Source organism: Elephantulus edwardii, unplaced genomic scaffold (assembly GCF_000299155.1).
Source record: "Elephantulus edwardii isolate Elephantulus edwardi_28Jun2011 unplaced genomic scaffold, EleEdw1.0 scaffold00004, whole genome shotgun sequence".
Classification (NCBI taxonomy): Eukaryota; Metazoa; Chordata; class Mammalia; order Macroscelidea; family Macroscelididae; genus Elephantulus; species Elephantulus edwardii.
In genome coordinates this window covers 21951317-21969737 of record NW_006399754.1, presented here as the reverse complement: position 1 = coordinate 21969737, position 18421 = coordinate 21951317, and the positions used below count along the sequence as shown (strand labels likewise).

General features: G+C 41.3%; 1 protein-coding gene across 1 annotated transcript in view; it reads left to right on the top strand.

Annotated features, from left to right (window-relative positions):
- The window catches only part of GPC5 (glypican 5), a 667761-nt gene that overhangs the window by 56808 nt on the left and 592532 nt on the right, over nt 1-18421 (top strand). Inside the window, exon 2 of the mRNA XM_006879630.1 lies at nt 8136-8297. Coding sequence (XP_006879692.1) covers nt 8136-8297 — 162 coding nt within the window. The remainder of the gene's footprint in view (nt 1-8135; nt 8298-18421) is intronic.

The following is an 18421-nucleotide window of genomic DNA, read 5'->3' as shown; positions in this document are numbered from 1 at the left end:
TGAGTCCAGTGGGGGTGGCTGGCTGTATTTGGAGTCTCCATCCTTCTTCACTTCCTTAGCTGGCTGTTATATTTCCCTTTTGTCTCTGGAACTGGGCTCAGGGTTCAGGTCTGGAGCAAGACTCAATGTTCAGGTTACCTATAGGAAAGGGAGCAAACCTCCAGAAACCAAACTTGTGAGTTACAAAGAGAAGGGTTTTGGAGGTGTTGCTTACAGATGCTGGAGAAGGAGGTGGAGGAAAGTGGCTTAGATAAAATTTCTCATATGCACCAAGCTGCCCTCCCCAGTGACTGACTGCACTCCCCGGGGGGACCAGGTAGCTCTTCCTGGGGGCTGGGTGGCTCTCCTCAGAGGCAGGTGGCTCTCTCTAGATGCTGGGAAGCATTCCCTAGGGGCTGGGTGGCAATCCTCGGGAGCCAGGCAGTGCTTCCCCCCACCAAATACCCCCCGAGGTCTCGACTCTGAACTCCACTGAAGACCAAGGCCAGTGACCCCACTCCGGGTTCCAGTGCTGCCACCATCACCCTCTTCCCCTCCACCAAGTGATCCAACTGCAACTCAAAGTTGGCATCACTATCCCCCACCCCCTAAAAATGGAGAAGGGGCTTTTAGAGTGGTGAAGAGACCCACCCTAGGTTGAAACAGTTCTTGGCAGCAGTGGTCAAGAAATCAAAAGATGTGGTACGTTGAGGAGACCTGCTGTCCGGGATCTATCCATGGAAATCTTCTTCACTGACATCGAGATGCTCTCCCAGATCTGGTCCTTCACCTCCTGTGGCTCCATGGCACCGCCACTGCCCCCACTGTCCCCTCCCATGCTGGTGGCCTGTGGTCACTGGTAACTGCTGCCACAGGCCACGGGGGAGCTCCATTGCACTGGCCGTGGGGCCTGACACAGAGACCTGTCGCTCAGTCCAGGTGAGGAGACCTCTGAGCTCTGGCCACAATGGCCCCAAAGGGCTATAAAGGTGCGGGCTCAGTGGCAGGCAGCCAGTGACCGCAGGACTCACCCATGTTTCTTTGAGAATTTTTGTCCTCTTGTTGAGCCTCAATCCATATTGAAGACCAGCAGTCAACTGTTTAACTGTTCAGTTATAGATTAACTGTGAACTACGGAGGGATATTGTGGTCCATTTCAATGCAGCTTGGCACACCTCCAGCTCCTCACACTGCTTCCCTTGCTGCCACCATCTTGGTTCCAAGAATTTATTTTAAAATAAGTTTGTTCTGCGGCCATGTGGGGGCTCCCATGTGGGGGCCAGTACAGTTGTACTGGCCGCGGGGCCTGGTGCCTTCTGTCCATCCCAGATGAGGGATTCCCTGGGCTCTGGCTGCGGTGGCCCCACAGGGCTGCATTCGTGGGGATCAGTGGGGGGCAGCTGGTGGAAGTAGGACTCACCCATATTTCTTTGAGAATCTTTGTCCTCCTGATGTTTAGCCTCAATCCATATTGAAGACCAGTAGTCATGTGTTTAACTGTTCAGGTAGAGATAAACTGTGGACTGTGGACGGCCATGGCAGCCCATTTCACTGTGGCCCAATGCACCTCCAGCTACTCACGCTGCTTCTCCCACCTCCACCATCTTGGTTCCTCCTCCACAATCAACACTTTGGCACCAACAGTCAGGAAATAAAAAATTGAATTGTATTGGGAAAGTCTGCTGTCAGGGACCTCTCTCAAGGACTGAGGAAGAGTGACATTAGTCTAGAGACTAAGGTGTTCCTGATCCAGGCCATTATGTCTTCAATCACTTGCTATGCATCTAAGAGTTGGACAATGACCAAGGATAACAGTAGTAGAATTGATGTCTTTGAGTTGTGGTGCTGTAGAAGAGTATTGGACAACACCAAGGACAGTCAGGAGAACAAACAGGTCTGTCTTGGAGAGGGTGAGACTAAGTTTCTCCTTGGAGACAAGGATTTTGAATCTCTGTCTCACATACTTTGAGCGTGTGGTCAGGAGGGACCGATCCTTGGGGGACATCATACTCAGAATGGAGGAGGGATCATGCAGGAGAGGACGACCCTGGATGAGATAGATTGACATGGTAGCTGGGGTGATGGGATTAGGTGTGTTAGAGTCAGTGAGACTAGCTTAGGACAGGGCAGGGTTGAGGGTGGTTCTATATAGGGTCACTGTGAGTTGCAAGTGACTTGATGGTACATAACAACAACAACAACAAGAGGTAAATATTATCTTGTTGTTATGTGCCATTGGGTCGAGTATGACTCACAGTGATCCTCGGAACAGCAGGTCTGAACTCTGGCTTATTCTAAAGCATCCTCACAACCTCTGACACACCTGAGCCCATGGGTGCCATCACTGGAACAATCCTTCAGGTTGAGGCTCTTGTGCTGACTCTCCACTTATAGCTGCTTTTAGCAACATATCCAATGTGTGTGAAAGGAAGCATCATCTCATCTGTTTGTCCTTTTGACAGTCCATGAGATATTCAGTACTTTTACCCAGTACCACAGTTCAAAGGCATCAATTCTTCTTCTGTCATTCCTATTCGTTGCCCAGCTCTCAGATGCAGAGCAAATGATTGAAAAGACCATGACCTGAATCAGGCATTCCTTAGTCCTCAAACTAGCATCACTGCTCCTCAGTAATTTTGAGAGGTCCTTGGCTCTAGACGTTCCCAGTGCAATACATCTCATGTTCTGATTGCCAGTACCAAGAGTTCGATTGTGGATCCAAGTAAGATGAAGTCATAGATAGTTTCAATTTTTATCTATTGTGTTAAGTCTATCAGTCCAGTGATGAGAATTTTTGTCTTCTTGACATTGAGATACAATCCATATTGTAGGCTGTGTTTTTTGATCTTCTGCAGCAAGCAAGACCGAATTGTCTACATAAAGTAGATTATTGATGAGTGTTTCTCCAGTCCTGATACCCCAAACTTCTTTATAGAGTCCAGATTCTTGAATAATTTTCTCAGCATGCAGATTGAATAGGTATACAGAAAAGATACAATCCTGATGCTCACCGTTTTAAATTTTAAACCGTGTTGGGTTCCTTTGTTTTGTACTCAAAACAGCCTCTTGGCCTACGTATAGGTTTTGTATGTTGTTGTTATGTGCCGTCGAGTCACTTGTGACTCATAGTGACCCTATGTACAACAGCCCTAAACTCCACTCTGTCCTGTGCCAATCGCACTGTCTCTGACACTCCCATCCCGATTACCCCAGTCACTGAATCAAGCCACCTCATAGAGGGCCTTCCCCTCCTACGCCGTCCCTCCACCCTACCAAGCATGACATTCCTCTCCAAGGACTGGTCCCTCCTTACAACATGTCCAAAGTATGTTAGACGAAGCCTCAGAATCCTTGCCTCCAGGGAGCCACCCAGTTTTGTATGAGCGTAATTAAATGTTTTGAAATTCCCATTTTTCTTGATGTTTAGCTGTAGTTTGTTAAGATATACACAATTAAATGCCATTGCATAGTTAATAAAGCACGAACAGACAGTCTGCTGGTATTCTTTGCCAGGATCCATCTGCTATTAGCAATGATATCTCTGGAGCCATGTCCTCTTCCAAATAAGCTTGAATTTCTTATGCTTCTCTAAGTACTGGTCTAGCCCTTTTTGAATGATTTTCATTGTTATTTTTCTAGAATGTGATATTAATGATATTGTTCTATAATTTCCAAATTTGTTGAACCTCCTATGTCCTGGTGGTAAGAAGCTTGGCTGTCAACTCAAAGGCATTTGGATCAAATCCACCAGCTGCTCCATGAGAGAAAGAGAGGCATTCTCTTCCCATGTAATTTCCTGCCTCTGAAAATCTGCTGGAGGTTCATACCGACCCTCCAATGTCTTTTCTGAAGCAGCAGATTTTATGGGAGAAGATTGCCTATCCTTTTACTGTAAAGTAGCTGGTGGATTTGAACCACATACCTTTGGGACTGCAGCACAACTTCTTACCACTAGACCAAAATGCTCCTCCTAACAACATACCCAAAGTATGTGCGATGAAGTGTTGCCATTCTTGCCTCCAGGGCACAAGCACATAGGCCACACTTCCTCGAAGACATGTATGTTCTTTTTGCAGGCCATGACATATTCAGTACTCTTCCTCAACACCACAAGTAAAATGCATCACTTTTTCTCCTGTCCGCCCTATTTATTGTTCAGCTCTCAGGTGCACAGCAAGTGACAGAAGAGACCGTGACTTGAGTCAGGCATATACTAGTCCTTAAACAGACATCATTACTCCTCAGTGGCTTGGAGACGTACTTAATGGTACACTTTCCCACTGGAACATGGGTTTTGATTTCTTGACTGCTGGTGCCAAGGGTGTTGGTTGTAGATGCAGTGAGATGAAATAGCTGACAGGTCATGATTACGCTGTTGGAATTTGGCAGACACAGAAATACTTGGAGATATTGCAGGCTCGGTTCCAGAGCACCACAAGGAAGCCAATGCCACAGTACAGCCAGCCATGGGGCTTGTTTGGTTTTTCAATGCACTTAAAATTGTATAGGTTATAGGGTAGTGAGTGTTCAATAATAGAATTCTGGAAAAGTTTGAAATATGACATTTACCAAACTCTGAAACAGAGATGCCAAGTGACCGTAAACTATGGGAAAAATGTCAACTTGATCAATGTAAGATGGTCACAGATCTTCACTTTGTAAAAATCTCCATTATCCAGGAAACCAGCCTAAACCAAATGGCTGGCTCCAAGGAGATTCAAACTCATATCAACCCTCCAGGGTGTTTCTGAGGCTGCAAATCTTTATGGAGACCACCATCTTTCCTCCAGATCTGTGGGTGGAGTTGAACCACTAGCTTGTGAGTCTTCTGGTTAGTAGCCTGACACAGTGTGCATGACACCACCAGGACGACCCCACTTGTTCTGTTTCTATTACATTTTCTGATTGTTTCTGTTGCATTTTTATTACAAATTATTGTTACATGTAGGAGAGGCTGTAGCACTAGGGACATTATACCCAATGTCTGATGGATCTTAGCCAAAAGCAGAGTACCAGAGAAATGTCTATCTGTGTTTCATTGACTTTGCAAAGGCATTTGACTGTGTGGATCACAAAAAACTGTGGCTAAGTAATCTTGAGAAGTATGGGAATCCCAGAACGCTAATTGTGCTCACGGGAAACCTATACTTTGACCAGGAAGCAGTCGTGTTTATCAAGATTAAGTCCTAAACAAGGCTTGTTATTGTTGTTGTTAGGTGCCATTGAGTTGAGTATGACTTAGCGTGACACTAAGACTTGCCCAACATTTGCTTAATGCTAAGCAAGACCGAGTTCTTAGGATAAACATCTAAGGAAAGCCAATATATAGACGTTGTAAGCAGAAACTCAGAGGACACAGCAGAGCAATGGAGAAAAGTTTTGGATAGCACAGTCTTTAGGGAAAGCTTCCACTATTCAGAGAAGCATACAACTGCTCTCAAAAGAATCTAAATAACAGAATGGGTAAATGTATTAAAGAGAAAAAATGTTCTAGAATATCTAAACTGTCTATGAGGCAGTGTCCCCGAGGGTCAGATCAGTCTTTAGGTAAACATTTCCTGAAGAGGAGGCACTAGGCTAGAGTTCTTGGGTAACAATAATATAGATCACAGGAACCTGAAATTGAATGTACTGAAGACATCAGGACATGACAGTATCTTGAATCATGGATCTAAAGGAGTTTTGATTTATGTGGTCGAGGTAAACATAAACTCTCAAACCAAAATCAGCTGTACAAAAAGTTAACTGATAAAATAATGACTGAGCTTAAAAGTCCCACAAGGATAAATATGATATAAAACTGTTATTGTAGAATGAGTAAAAGGATCCAGGAGGGGTGGGAGAGGCTGGAAGCAGACGGATGTGGATCGGCAGGGGGAGGGAGGATTAATCAATGGGTTGTACAATTTGATGGGGGGGGGTGAGGGAAATGGAAAGAATTTGCTCAAATTTGTGTTTGAATTTTGTAAATAAACTAGTAGAGAAAAAAATTTAAAAAATCACCAAATAGCATTGAATAAAAGAAAAAAAAATCCCCACAATGTACATGAATGAAAAACAATGTAAATGAACTGTTGTCTGAGAATCAATTAAAAAAAATGAAAAAATATTTAGAAAAAAGAGCTCTCCAAACAAAAACTCAGAAACTGTTTTCCTGAATTACAATGAGAAGAAACATCTTTTTTTTTCCTTTCTTTTTCATTCTGGAGTTTAGAAACAATATACTTTTCATAAAGACAGAGAAGAATCAACTTTTTTAGGCTGAACACATAACCCAGGCCTATCAAGACCTACATGTATATGAAATGAAAGCAGAAATTGTTTCAGAAAAACCTAGATAACTCAATATTACCCTAAGCTTTCTTGATACCCAAGAGGTAACAGTGCAAAATGTTGATCAGCAGAAACTATTATTATTATTAATTTTAAATGAAAATTTACAGAGATTTTGGATTTCCATTCATTCATTGTTGCGCTTTTCTCCTACCCACCTCTCCCCTCCAATTCTTTCTTCTTGAAAAGTAAAAGAAAGATTCTTTCATCGTTACACAATCCCTCCCCCAAAGTCCACTCCACTGTGCAGCCTTTGTTCTGGACTCCTGTCATGACAATAACTTAAGGAAAGCTAATGTGTACTTGGCATAACGATTGACTGAGGAAGAGGGTAATAGGACATTTGGCCGAGGCTCCAAAACACGACTTGTAATCGTCCAGATGACGAGATCCCTGAGGAAGGAAGAGGATGATGCAGGCACATAGTGACCGGCTGCATGGCTGTATATGCACGTAGAATCCCTCCTGTCTGTCCAATTCCATCTTAAGTCCAACAAGACGGTGTCTCTTGCTGTTCCTCATGGTCAAGAGCTGCTCCTCCTTCACCACTCTCATCCACTAGTAGAGAAGTTGGCTCAGGCTTTGGCCATCTGGTTCTGAGAGATCGGAAGCTGAAACAAGCTCCCAGTAAAAAGTTCTTGATAGGAGGGTTTCCCCATGTGCTGATCCACCAATCTGGAAAGCAAGAGGCAGCCCTTCATGGCCCTGTCCACCAAAGGGGTTTCCCATGTGGATCTTGACCCCTGCTTTTCAATCATATCATAGTGAAGATAAAAGACTCATTCCCAAGCCTAAGTGTGTTGGTGAGTTGAGAATTTAGGTGAACTTTACTTAGTGTGAAAATTTCCATTTCATGTCCTCCAGGAAGTTACCTGTTTTAATGTTGTCAGGTGCCATTGAGTTGACCACAAGTCGTAGCGACCTGAGAGCCTTGTTCTGTCCTGCCCTTTCATCCCCATCCGGCCACACTCGAGCCTGTCACTGTGGTCACTATGTCAGTCCATTTCCTTGAGGGGCTTCCTCTCTCCCTCTGACCCTTTGTCTTTCTGAGCATCTTGTCTCTTTCCGTGATTGGTCCCTCCTGACAACATATTTTAATAACTTTCAATTTTATGAAAATACATTTAGTTAAAAGTATATTGGACAGAACTGATCAAATAAGCAAAGAAACAACGGATTTAACTTTCTATTTAAATGCCATTTTTGCCCATATCGAGTGATGTTATTGTTGTTTGGTGCTGTCGAGTTGTAGACGACTCATAACGACCCTAGGATCAAAAGTCGTGAGCACTGTTCATAGGGTTTCCAGAGGCAAGCCATTTCGGAAGTGGATGCCACTCCTCCTTCCAAGCTTATTTTCACTGGGAAGCTCCACCAAACACTGTCCACCATGGGTAACCATTATTGCATACGGCACATCTGTGTCACAGTGTTTAGCACCACAGAAACCACAACTTACCTCTGTACAGCAAATGGACAGACCAGTGCTATACCAGCTAGAAGAATGTTTGAGAAAAAAACCAATTTAAACCAGGCCTGAAGGCTGCAAATTAAAATCACCCAATGAGTGATAGTAAATAAAATATTTAATATCTGATCTCATGTAAATTAAATAGCAAAGAAATGGTTTTAGAAAGATTTTGTCTCATGATTGTGTTAATTGACAATAGAAAAACTCCCATAGAGCAGCTGCTGTGTTTAATCAGTGCCTCCCTTAGAATATGACCCCGTTTCATGGAGGGCTGTCCACAGTGCCTGGCACAGGGTCTGTAATGGTTGTTGGATGGCCTGCAAATAATTCTGGCATATATTTTGTGTTCCAGGAACTGATCTTCAGGTTTGCATATCCAAAAACCCCACGTGTTGTACCAAGAGAATGGAGGAGCGCTATCAAATCGCAGCTCGCCAGGATACGCGGCAGGTGCTTCAGACAGCCAGCTCCACCTTAAAGCTTCTCATATCTCGAAATGCAGCTGCCTTTCAAGGTAAATGTCACTTGAGTTCTGAAACTAAGGACCAGTGTTGTGATTTGATTTATTAGAATCATACTGGGAAAACTTTTCTGAATCTTCATCTTTCCATAATGTTATGGCATAGAATGTGCTTTCTCTAACATTTGGAACTTGTCTTTGAAGCCACTATGGGATTTATCAGTATGTGATTACGTGCATATATGTACACATGTATATACGTATTTTAAAAAGCAGGTTTTTTTCCCCTCTGAACTGACACACAGCTGAGCATTTAGTAGGCTTTTGCTGTTGTTGTTGTGTTCAAGTCAGGACTGACTTATAGCTGATGCTTCAGCAAGTTAAGAGGCAGGAAGTCACGTGGGAGGAGGTTTGTCCTTCTCCTCTACAGAGCAGCTGGTGGATACAAAGTGTGTGCATCTGGGATGATAAGAAATAGCTCATCTTTTTCACATGGAGCCCTTGGAGGATTTGAACTGCCAGAGAGACACTGCCTTTAGGTTAGCTGCTCAACTCCCTATAGATTATGCAAATAGAATTAGAGTTATTCACTGAGATACAGTTACTGTGGAGCAGTTGGTAGAGTCAAACTGTGTGCCGTTGTGATTGTCACCAGAGCTCTTTCATATGTATATAAATACATGCACATGCGTGAAGCTCTGGTGGCCTAATGGTAAGGAGTTGCACTGCCAACTCAAAGGTACATGGTTCAAATATTTCAGCTGCTCCTCGGGAGAAAGGTGGACAGTCTCCTGTGTAATTTATAGCCTCTGAAAATTCCCTAAAGGATAGCTATTGATCGGTTCTCACTCAATGGCGTGTAACAACATATGTTTATATATAATATGAGCGTGTGTGTGCGTGCACACACACACGATGTGCATCTCATCTATGTATCTTTGGAGTTGGGGATATTAGTATATTCATAAGATGGCAAATGGTTCTTGTAAATATATTCCCTGCTAGGAGTCTTCTAGAAGGGCTTCTGATGGCACAATGGTTACACATTTAGCTGTTGACGGAAAGGTTGGTGGTTTGAACTCACAAGCTGCTTGGTTTGAGGAAAGACCTGGCTGTCAGCTCCTGTAAAGATGATGATCCTGAGGTGCATTTCCACTCTGTCCTTTGGGGAAACTATGAATGGAAATTGACTCAATGACACACAGCAGTAGAGCTTTTCACTGTCCTTCCATATTCCAACTTAGGGACCTCTTCAAATTATAGAAGAGTAGAGATGTCAGTTTGAAGGTGTGTCTGATTCAGGCCATAATCTTTCTGATTATTAGCTATGTATCCGAGACCTGCACAATGAATAAGGATGACAGAAAAAGAATTGTTGCCTTTGAACTGTGGTGGTGGAGAACCACACTGGACATCCCATGGACGGACAAGAGAACGAAACAGATATGTCCTGGAGAGGGGGCAGCCAAAGTGCTCTTTGGAGGCAAGAATGATGAGGCTTCGCATCACGTACTTGGACAGATTGCTAGGAAGTGCTATTCTTTGGAGAGGGACGTGATGTTGGATGGGGTGAAGCGTCAATGAAGGAGGGGAAGACTCTCAACCAGGTGGACTGACATGGCAACTGCTGCAATAGGATCTTCTATGTCAGGAAATGCGAGGATGGCACAGAATAGAACAACTATTTTGTTCATAGGGTCGCTATGAGTCGTACTTGACTCGAGGAAACCTAACAACCACAACTACAAAAGTTTTAGTTTAGTATGTTGTTGCAAGCAACTCGATGGCACAAATCAACGATGTTGTTGTTGTTATGTTCTATCTAGTCGCTTGCCACTCATAGCTACTCTATATACAACAGCCCTAAATCTGCTCTATCCCTCACCAATTTTGCTGTTTCTGACATGCCTATCCCCATTACCCCAATGATGGAATCAATCATCAAGGATCTTCCTCTCCTGCGCTGTCCACTCCTCCAAGCATGACGTCCCTCTCTAGGGATTGGTCCAAAGTAAAGAATATATTTTCACATTTTATATGATACACGACTTATAAGAAATAAAATGTCATTGCTTTTAAAGAAATAATTATTAATTTAATTTTAAAAACATGATTTGAAGAAATGTTTGCCCAGTTTCCCACTTGATTTTTATCAGAACATAAACATTGTTATATTTAAGTGTTAAGAAGATCTGGTACATAGTAAAATAGGAAGTATAAAAATGAAACGTTTAGGGTTCACTTAAGACTGGAATTCAATCTTGACTCAAGCAATATGTTCAGAAATAAAATTAATGAGTTATAAAATTACAAGTGCACAGAAAAATAGATTATTTATTTTAGTCATCTCCTAGAAAATATCTTATTACAGCAATAAAATATTTTAATTTAGTGTCCTTCTCGAAAGCATTAGCCATTCTGTTTGACTAGAATGAAAATATCTGGATTATACTGTTTTCAGACAAATTTATTACTTTTTTCTAACACCAAAGATAACTCCTGCTAATACTGCTTTTTTAAGCAGTATATTAATGCCAATCTATTAAATAATTTGTACTTTTGTTTAGATATATAACTGACAACTTGTTAATTTTTAAAATCATACTTATTAAGGAAAATAAATACAATAAGTCAGAATAAAATTTAGCTTGTGTTAAACGACAATTCAGCTGTAGAAACAGAAATGCCAGATTTTAGCATGTTAGTAATTTTCTTTGCTGCCTTATCTTTATCTCTGCTATGGGATGTATTCATGTGAAATTTGGGGAGGAAAACTTACAGGTAGACTTTGTAATAATGAAATTCACTGGAGGATCAGCTGTGAGTCACTTCTCATAATTTGATCATACATAACAGCTACAACAATAACAACCACCACCACCTTTCCCACCTTGTGTATTTTTCCAAGAACTGGTCCTTCCTGACAACACCCAAATTGGCTACCATCTCTAGGGTTAAAATGTAACCAGAAATACCACGGTTCAGATTTTGAGAGCAGAATGCCTAACCTGCTCCATTTTGGGAGTAAAGATTAACTTTACAGCCATGTTGAAAGGCAATTAGCATGTGCAGAGAGCCAGTCAGGGAAGGGACGATAAAGAGAAGAGTAAAAGGAGGGAAGAATGTTGGAACATCTCCGGCAGGCAATAGGCATCATTCCATTGAGAACGGAATATATTTTGCTTGCCCAAAGGAGAGTCTTTTCCCAAATATGATTTGTCAAAGTAAATGGTCATTTTCCCTTTTTATAATTTAAGTTTTATTTTAAAATCGTGAGGAGATAATAAAACTTTAGGAACAATTTGTCTAATGACTAATTTTATTGGAACAAATCCTCTTCAAGAAGAGTAAACTTAGAGTGGACAAGGTGGACAAGTCGGAGTCGACTCCCAGCCGACCCTCCGTTAGGTTTTCAGGAGGCTGAAAACTAGATGGGAGGAGATGCCCCCCCCCTTGTTCCTTCAGAATTACCGGTGTATTTGAACTGCTGGGAAGGCCCTTCCTCTGGAGAGTGCAAATCCTTACGGTCTACACCTCCAGAGCCCCTGTCAGGAAGGGCACCTGCTTTTACGTTGATGAGTACAAGAAATAGTGCTTTCGGCGATTTAGTGCTGTTGTATGCCGTTGTGTCAAAGCTGACTCAGAGTTGACCCTCTAATGGCTTTTCAGAGGCAGTAAATTCATTGGAGGTTATTGCCCACCCATCTACCACAGAGCATCTGGTGGATTTGAACTGTATACCTTTGTGATTGCAGCACAGTTTCTTAGCACTAGGCCACCAGTATTACCCTGTTATAGGCTTATTTCCACAAATACACACTTAACTAGATATTTTAAAAAAAAAGCAGTCTGAGAGTCCACAATTGCTGTATTGTAACTGTGCAAGCCACTTTATAAGGGGAATAACCACTGTGGAGTTTCTTATAATCAAAATACCTGACAACTGTTAAAAATCCTAATTTTTATACAGTCAAAGAAGCCAATATATTTTATTGGGAAATTTAATAAGCTTGGGAGAAAATTAGAAGGGAATTAAAATCAAATGTCAAATGATGCAAGTAGATTTGTTACCAATTTGTATTTTAATTTATTCTTTCATTTGATAATTTTTCTTCAGCAACACTGGCCTGTTTTTCAGTGGAATTGGACTATAAAGAACCAACATGTCCTAGTTTTAGCCCTTCTTCAGCGTTTTATGAGCTAAAATGGCAAGCTGAAATCCATATGCCTGTGGCGGTTTGTAATGACTATCATTGTTGGTACCATTGAGCTGGAATGGACTGGTCGCTGACCCTCTCGCAGGTTTTCAGAGGCCGCACAGGAGAAGACAGCTTCATCCTTTCCTGGTGGGGCAGCTGGTGATTCCAACCACTGTTCTTTGGGTTGGCAGCACGGGCCCTCATCACGAAGCCACCAGAACGCCCTCACAGTCACGAAGTGGTGATATTTGCAAACAGCGCTGCCTGTTGCAGTGCAGACAGTGCCTAGTGTTAATTTTCAGGGTCGGACTGTATCGTTCACATTTCACCAGTAGCTCAGATGGCCTAGTCCTTATTTCACCTCAGCTGTGAGTGAGCTGCTGTCCCCCGAGCACTGTTCTGTGGTCTTCGGGATCCATCCGCTCCTCCCCTGTGGTCTTCATCTCTGAAAACCCACTGGAGCGTCTGCTATGAGTTGGTTCAGACTTGATAACATTGTATTGGTTTTGTTTGTTTGTTTCAAAAGACTTATGCCAGATTTATCCTTTCGGGGTTGACTTTGCCACACATCATAACTTGTTCTAGATTGATCTGTGGTGTTCAGTATTCCAGGAATTCTTGATCCTTTTTAGTGATGTGTGAATGAGCCAGTTGTCTTTAGCCTTGGGTATATTTTTCAATGTTTTATATATTTATACACCAAGCTAGGGAGCTCTGGTGGCCTAGTGGCTAGAAGCTGCTCTGCAATCCCGAAGGCAGATGGTTCAAATCCACCAGCTGCTCCGAGGGAGAAGGTTGGGCAGTCCGCTCTGGTGTGATTTACTGCCTCTGAAAACCCGCTGGAGGATCAGCGATGGGTCGGTTCTGATTCTACGGTACACAACAAGCTAGATGTGACTCCTGGATAAATGCAAGTTCACAGGAATATGTCTTCTGCTCTAAGTAATTAACTCAGCTTTCCGGTTTGTTAATTTAAAATTTCATGTCAAACAATATTTAAAGTTTAGGTCTTACATTTAAAGCTATAGAGATTGTCATAATCATTTTCAGAAAGAAAATGAGTATTTTGGAAAACATCACTGGAAATTTGTGCATTGTTAAAAGATCCTGGAAAAGAAAGTGAACTTATATTTTTCTTGAAGGAAATGTAAGATACAAGGTCTTTTTTTTTCTGGAAAAATTTCAGTTTCATAGGTAGCATTTATAATTTTGAACATTATTGCAAAGGACTAAGTGATAAGTGATATTTAGAACAGGAGATATTTAACATTTTGTTTATGATTTCATTCTCTTGGCTAATTAAAATGCCATACCTTCATTGTATGGAAAAGTGGGGAGCTTGTCTTCTTGAATTGAAATGTTATAGTTGGGTTTTAGTAAGAAATGTGTTTCTATATTTAACAAACTCTAAGAATGTGCTAAAAATGAAAAATCCCATTTTCAAAAGCAGGTGCACTGAGAATAATAATATAAAGAATGGATAGGCCTCCTTTAAGTGAGTAAAATCCACTCACTCATTGCTCTTCAGTTGGAACAGAATCTTATCTGTCCTTCCTCTGGGATTCTGAGGCTGCAGATTGCATGGGAGGAGACTGACCTTTCTCCCAAGGAATTCCTGGTAGATCTGAATCTGCCAAGATGGGTGGCCTTTGGATTAAAAGTGCCACTATGCATGGATGACTATAAAAGTTTTTACACACATATATTTAAATTTTCAAAGGCATAAGAATGTCGTGACTATTTGAGTATATTAATGTTTAAGCATGTAAGTACACTTAGATAATGGTATGACACTGAGCACTGGGTGTATTAATCTTGTTTTGCTCAACTCAGTATTTAAGATTATGTATTGGAAAAGCACTCTCTGGTAGAATGAATGATGAATGCTATTTCTAGCTTTGAGAATTGCCTGGTGAAAATCTCAAGGATAAGAGATTGGTAGCTTTGGGCTGGTTGTTGAAGGAATTTTCTTTGCTTTATGCCCAGCATCTAGGGCAGGTACTTAGTAAGTGTAACAATATGGATTATGTGAATAAATGAATGGATGACTACTATTTGGTAAAAAGCTTATTCTGAAATAAAATGAGAGTATTTTTTCTTCCCATTTATTCTTCCCCTTTTCCTGTTCTGTACTCTTCTACAGTTCCATTTATTATTTCTGTTGAACTCTTGGCACGTGAGGAACTGTCTTGTCAACAACAGAGACATAGCCTTGACCATCCCTCGTTTGACTGTACTTGTGGTCACTGTGTACCATTGAGTCGGAACCAACTCATCGCTGACCCTCCAGAGGGTTTTCAGAGGCAGTTACTCACACGGGAGGAGAGTGTCCATCCTCCCACGGAGCAGCTGGAAACGGAACCTTTGCATTGGCAGTGCAATTCTTTACTACTCAACCACCATATTCATAAATCTTGAAGATATATTTTTTGTTCTTTTTTTCTTCTATGACCCCAATAGATGTTTAATAACTTTATTGACTAAAAAGGGGCACATTCTGATGTCATGTCAATGGTGCTCTGAATGTGATTATCCATCCTGTCATCAGATATTTTTAGTTCGTATTTTGGGCAATGTGTGGTTTAACGCGTTACCTCCCAAGCAGCAAGCAGTGCAATTAATTGCTCTTTAGCAACTGTCCTTTGTTCTCCGAAATGTGGTCTCTTTTGAGGCAGTTTCAACAGACTCCTGTTACTCATGAAAACTACATAGTTTTGTTTTATTCTAGAAAAAAGTTGTAAGAGTTTAAATTCCTTTTTAGCTGGAAATGAAGCTTGCCTGGCTGGAAACATTATCAATAGTGGAAAGAAAATATTATTAAATTGAGTTCTTAATTCATATTTACATGACTATGTTTTAAAAAACCCTAAGATGTAAACTTTCAGCTGTAGGGAAATATGACTCAGATCCTTCCAAAGTGGGAATTATAAATGTAATACCTTTAGAGGAGCCGGTGACACGTCACCAGGTGTTTTTTAGTATTCCTGTCTTTGTATTAGTTTAGTCTTTAGTGTAAGGAGTCGTCAGTGACTCTGTCAGGAAAAGTGTCGATCCCTGGTACCCCAACTACGTTTTTGAGATTTGTCCATTACCCATCCACTTAAATTGATTGATAAAATTCCTAGTGTGCAGATGCAACAGTTTATTCATTCTACTACTGATGAACATGTAAGTCATGCCTTTCGCATCCACTTAGCACCACTTTGGGGAACTCTGGGAACTTGTGAGCTGTGCATGTAGCTGCATAACTTGGGGAGTTCTGAAACCACCAGGGCCTTGGTGGAAAAAGAAGAACAGACTCCTTCCTTTACAGTCTAGACCCTTGGAAGCGGATTCTGAACTGACTCGTAGGCCATGAGTAGAGGTGAACAGAGCTTCTGTTTACATTTGTGTGTGTGTCTCTGTGGGTACATGGCCCTTTAGGGTTTGTACATAGAAGTGAAATTGTGACTAATAGGTTATAAACCTTTTAAATTCACTAGTTAAAATTCATCTGAATGGTGGAACCGACCGAAACTCCCACGGTTAGTCAGAATGCCTTCTTGCTCAGCATTGCCCAGAATTTGAAAAGTTCATTTTAGCGCTGTCAAATATCTTGTTTGTTTAACTGTATTAGTCCCTGATTGGTAGGGAGGGGGAATCTTTATTTTTCCTTATGGTCACACCGTGCAATCATTTAGATACATTTAGAGAGAATGTGTACTATGTTGTAAGTGTTTTGTATGCATTTTGCTTAAAACCAGATAATTAACCAATGAGAACCTAAGCCAGATTACAGTAACATTTCCTTCAAGGACGTCATGCTGAGAAGGGGTCAAGGGACAGTGCAGAAGAGGAAGACGCAGGATGAGATGGATTGACATAGTAACTGGGGTAATGAGGGTGGGTGTGTCAGAGATAGTGAGATTGGCTCAGGAGATATCAAGATTCAGAGCTGCTGTGCATAGGACCACTATGACTTGTAGTCAATTTGATGGCACGTAACAACAAATATAGAATATACTTTAAAAAAGAATATACTTCAAGGGAAAAAATGGAATCGAAAGTTGTATGGCCCTCATTTTTCAACTAAATATTTATGATTTTTTTTAAAAAATTTAATCCATATAGTACATTTTCCCATTTTATTGATAGTACCTAAAACTTATATAAACCTTGAAATTTAGGCCACCTTTTCCATTTTAACCCTAGGCATTTATCCTCTGAATATGGACTGGATTTCCCCATTTCGTGTCATTTAGTACATTTTGTGTACAGTTATTTGGGATTACCATTTCTATGTAGTAAAATGTTTTGATATTGGATGTAGAGTATTATTTTCCTATTTCTAACAGGTAAGCAAAAGGCATATAGCACTTGAAGAATTGTTTTAATATATCAGAATGTATGAAAGTAAAATTAGCAGAAAGTGTAGTAATAATTTCATTGTAAATTAGTTGCAGTGGACATGTGGCTGACCCTCCAGTGGTTTCTCCCAGGCGGTTGATCACGTGTGAGAAGACGGTCCGTCTTTCTCTGGTGGAGCCACTGCTACATTCGAAGTGCAGGAGAGGCGTGGCCTTTGGATATGTGCACAGTTCCCCACCGACTAGGCCGTCAGAGCTCAAATAATCATTTCATTGATATTATAGGGCGTTCTGGTGGCCCAGCCATAGGGAGTTGAACTGCCAACCTAAAGACAGCTGCCGTCTGGCAGTGTGAATCCACCAGTGTCTCCACGGAAGAGGAGTAGGCAGCCCTGTGATTGTTGTGTTTGTTGTTGTGTGCCCGTTGAGTCGCTTGTGACTCATAGCGACTCTATGTACAGATTAGAGCTTCCAAAACCTACTGAAGGCTCAGAAGTGACTCAGTTCTGGCTCAAGGACACCGAGTCAGTGAATGAGTGATTACTGACGTGCATTCTGTTAACAATTTTAATCCATTCTGTCCTGATGCACAGCGTTACTTGTTAGCTTTTCTGATGGGTCATTTCTTACAGTTGTCGTTAGGTCAGAAAGTGCAGTGTTAGGGATGTTGACTTATATAATTCATTATTGTAATTCATAATTGTCATGAATTCATTTTGTTTAGAAAGAAAAAAAATCTTGTCAGCATTTTGAACACTTAAAATTTTTATGTATTTCAAGGCTCTATAATTTTTTCTTTTAGTCTAAGATGATCCAGGCCATGATCTTTGCAATTATATACTGTGCATCAGAAAGCTGGACAGTGACTAGGGATGATAGAAAGAGAATTGATGTCTTTGAGCTGTGGTGCTGGAGAAGAGTATGGAATATACTATACAAACAGGTTTGACCTGGAGAGGATGAAACCAGGCTGCTCCTTGGAGGCAAGAATTCTGAAGTTGCATCCGACATACTTTGGGCATGTCGTGAGGAGGGACCAATCCTTAGAGAGGGACATTATGCTTGAGAGTGTGGAGGGACAGCATAGAAGAGGAAAATTCTCAATGAGATGGATTGACTTCAGTGGTTATGGGATAGCTGTCTCAGAGACAATAAGGTTGGCTCAGGATAGAGCAGGGCTTAGGGCCCTTGTACATAGGGTCACTATGAGTCATAGGTGACCACATATAACAACAACAGAAAAAGATGAGTAGTGTTGTCATGTTGTTGTTGTTGTGTGCCTTTGAGTTGGAAGTGATAAGCTGACCTCCTACAGGTTTTCCGAGGCTGTAAATCACCGAGAGGAGCTCATCTTCCTTTGCTGGAGCAGCTGGCTGATTCGAACCATCCATCTTTAGGTTGGTAGCGCAAATCCTTGCCTCTGGGCCATTAGAATTCAAGATGAATAATAGTATAATATGACAGTCAGTTTATATTCTTTTTAATTGGAAAAATAATATAGTTTTTCCCTATAAATATTTAAGAAATATTTCAAAACTCATTAAAAAAAGTGTTTCCACTTTTCACATTTAACCTGAAGCAGTAGTTTATCATGAAATATTAATTCATGTTTGACATGGGTCTTGTGAGGTAT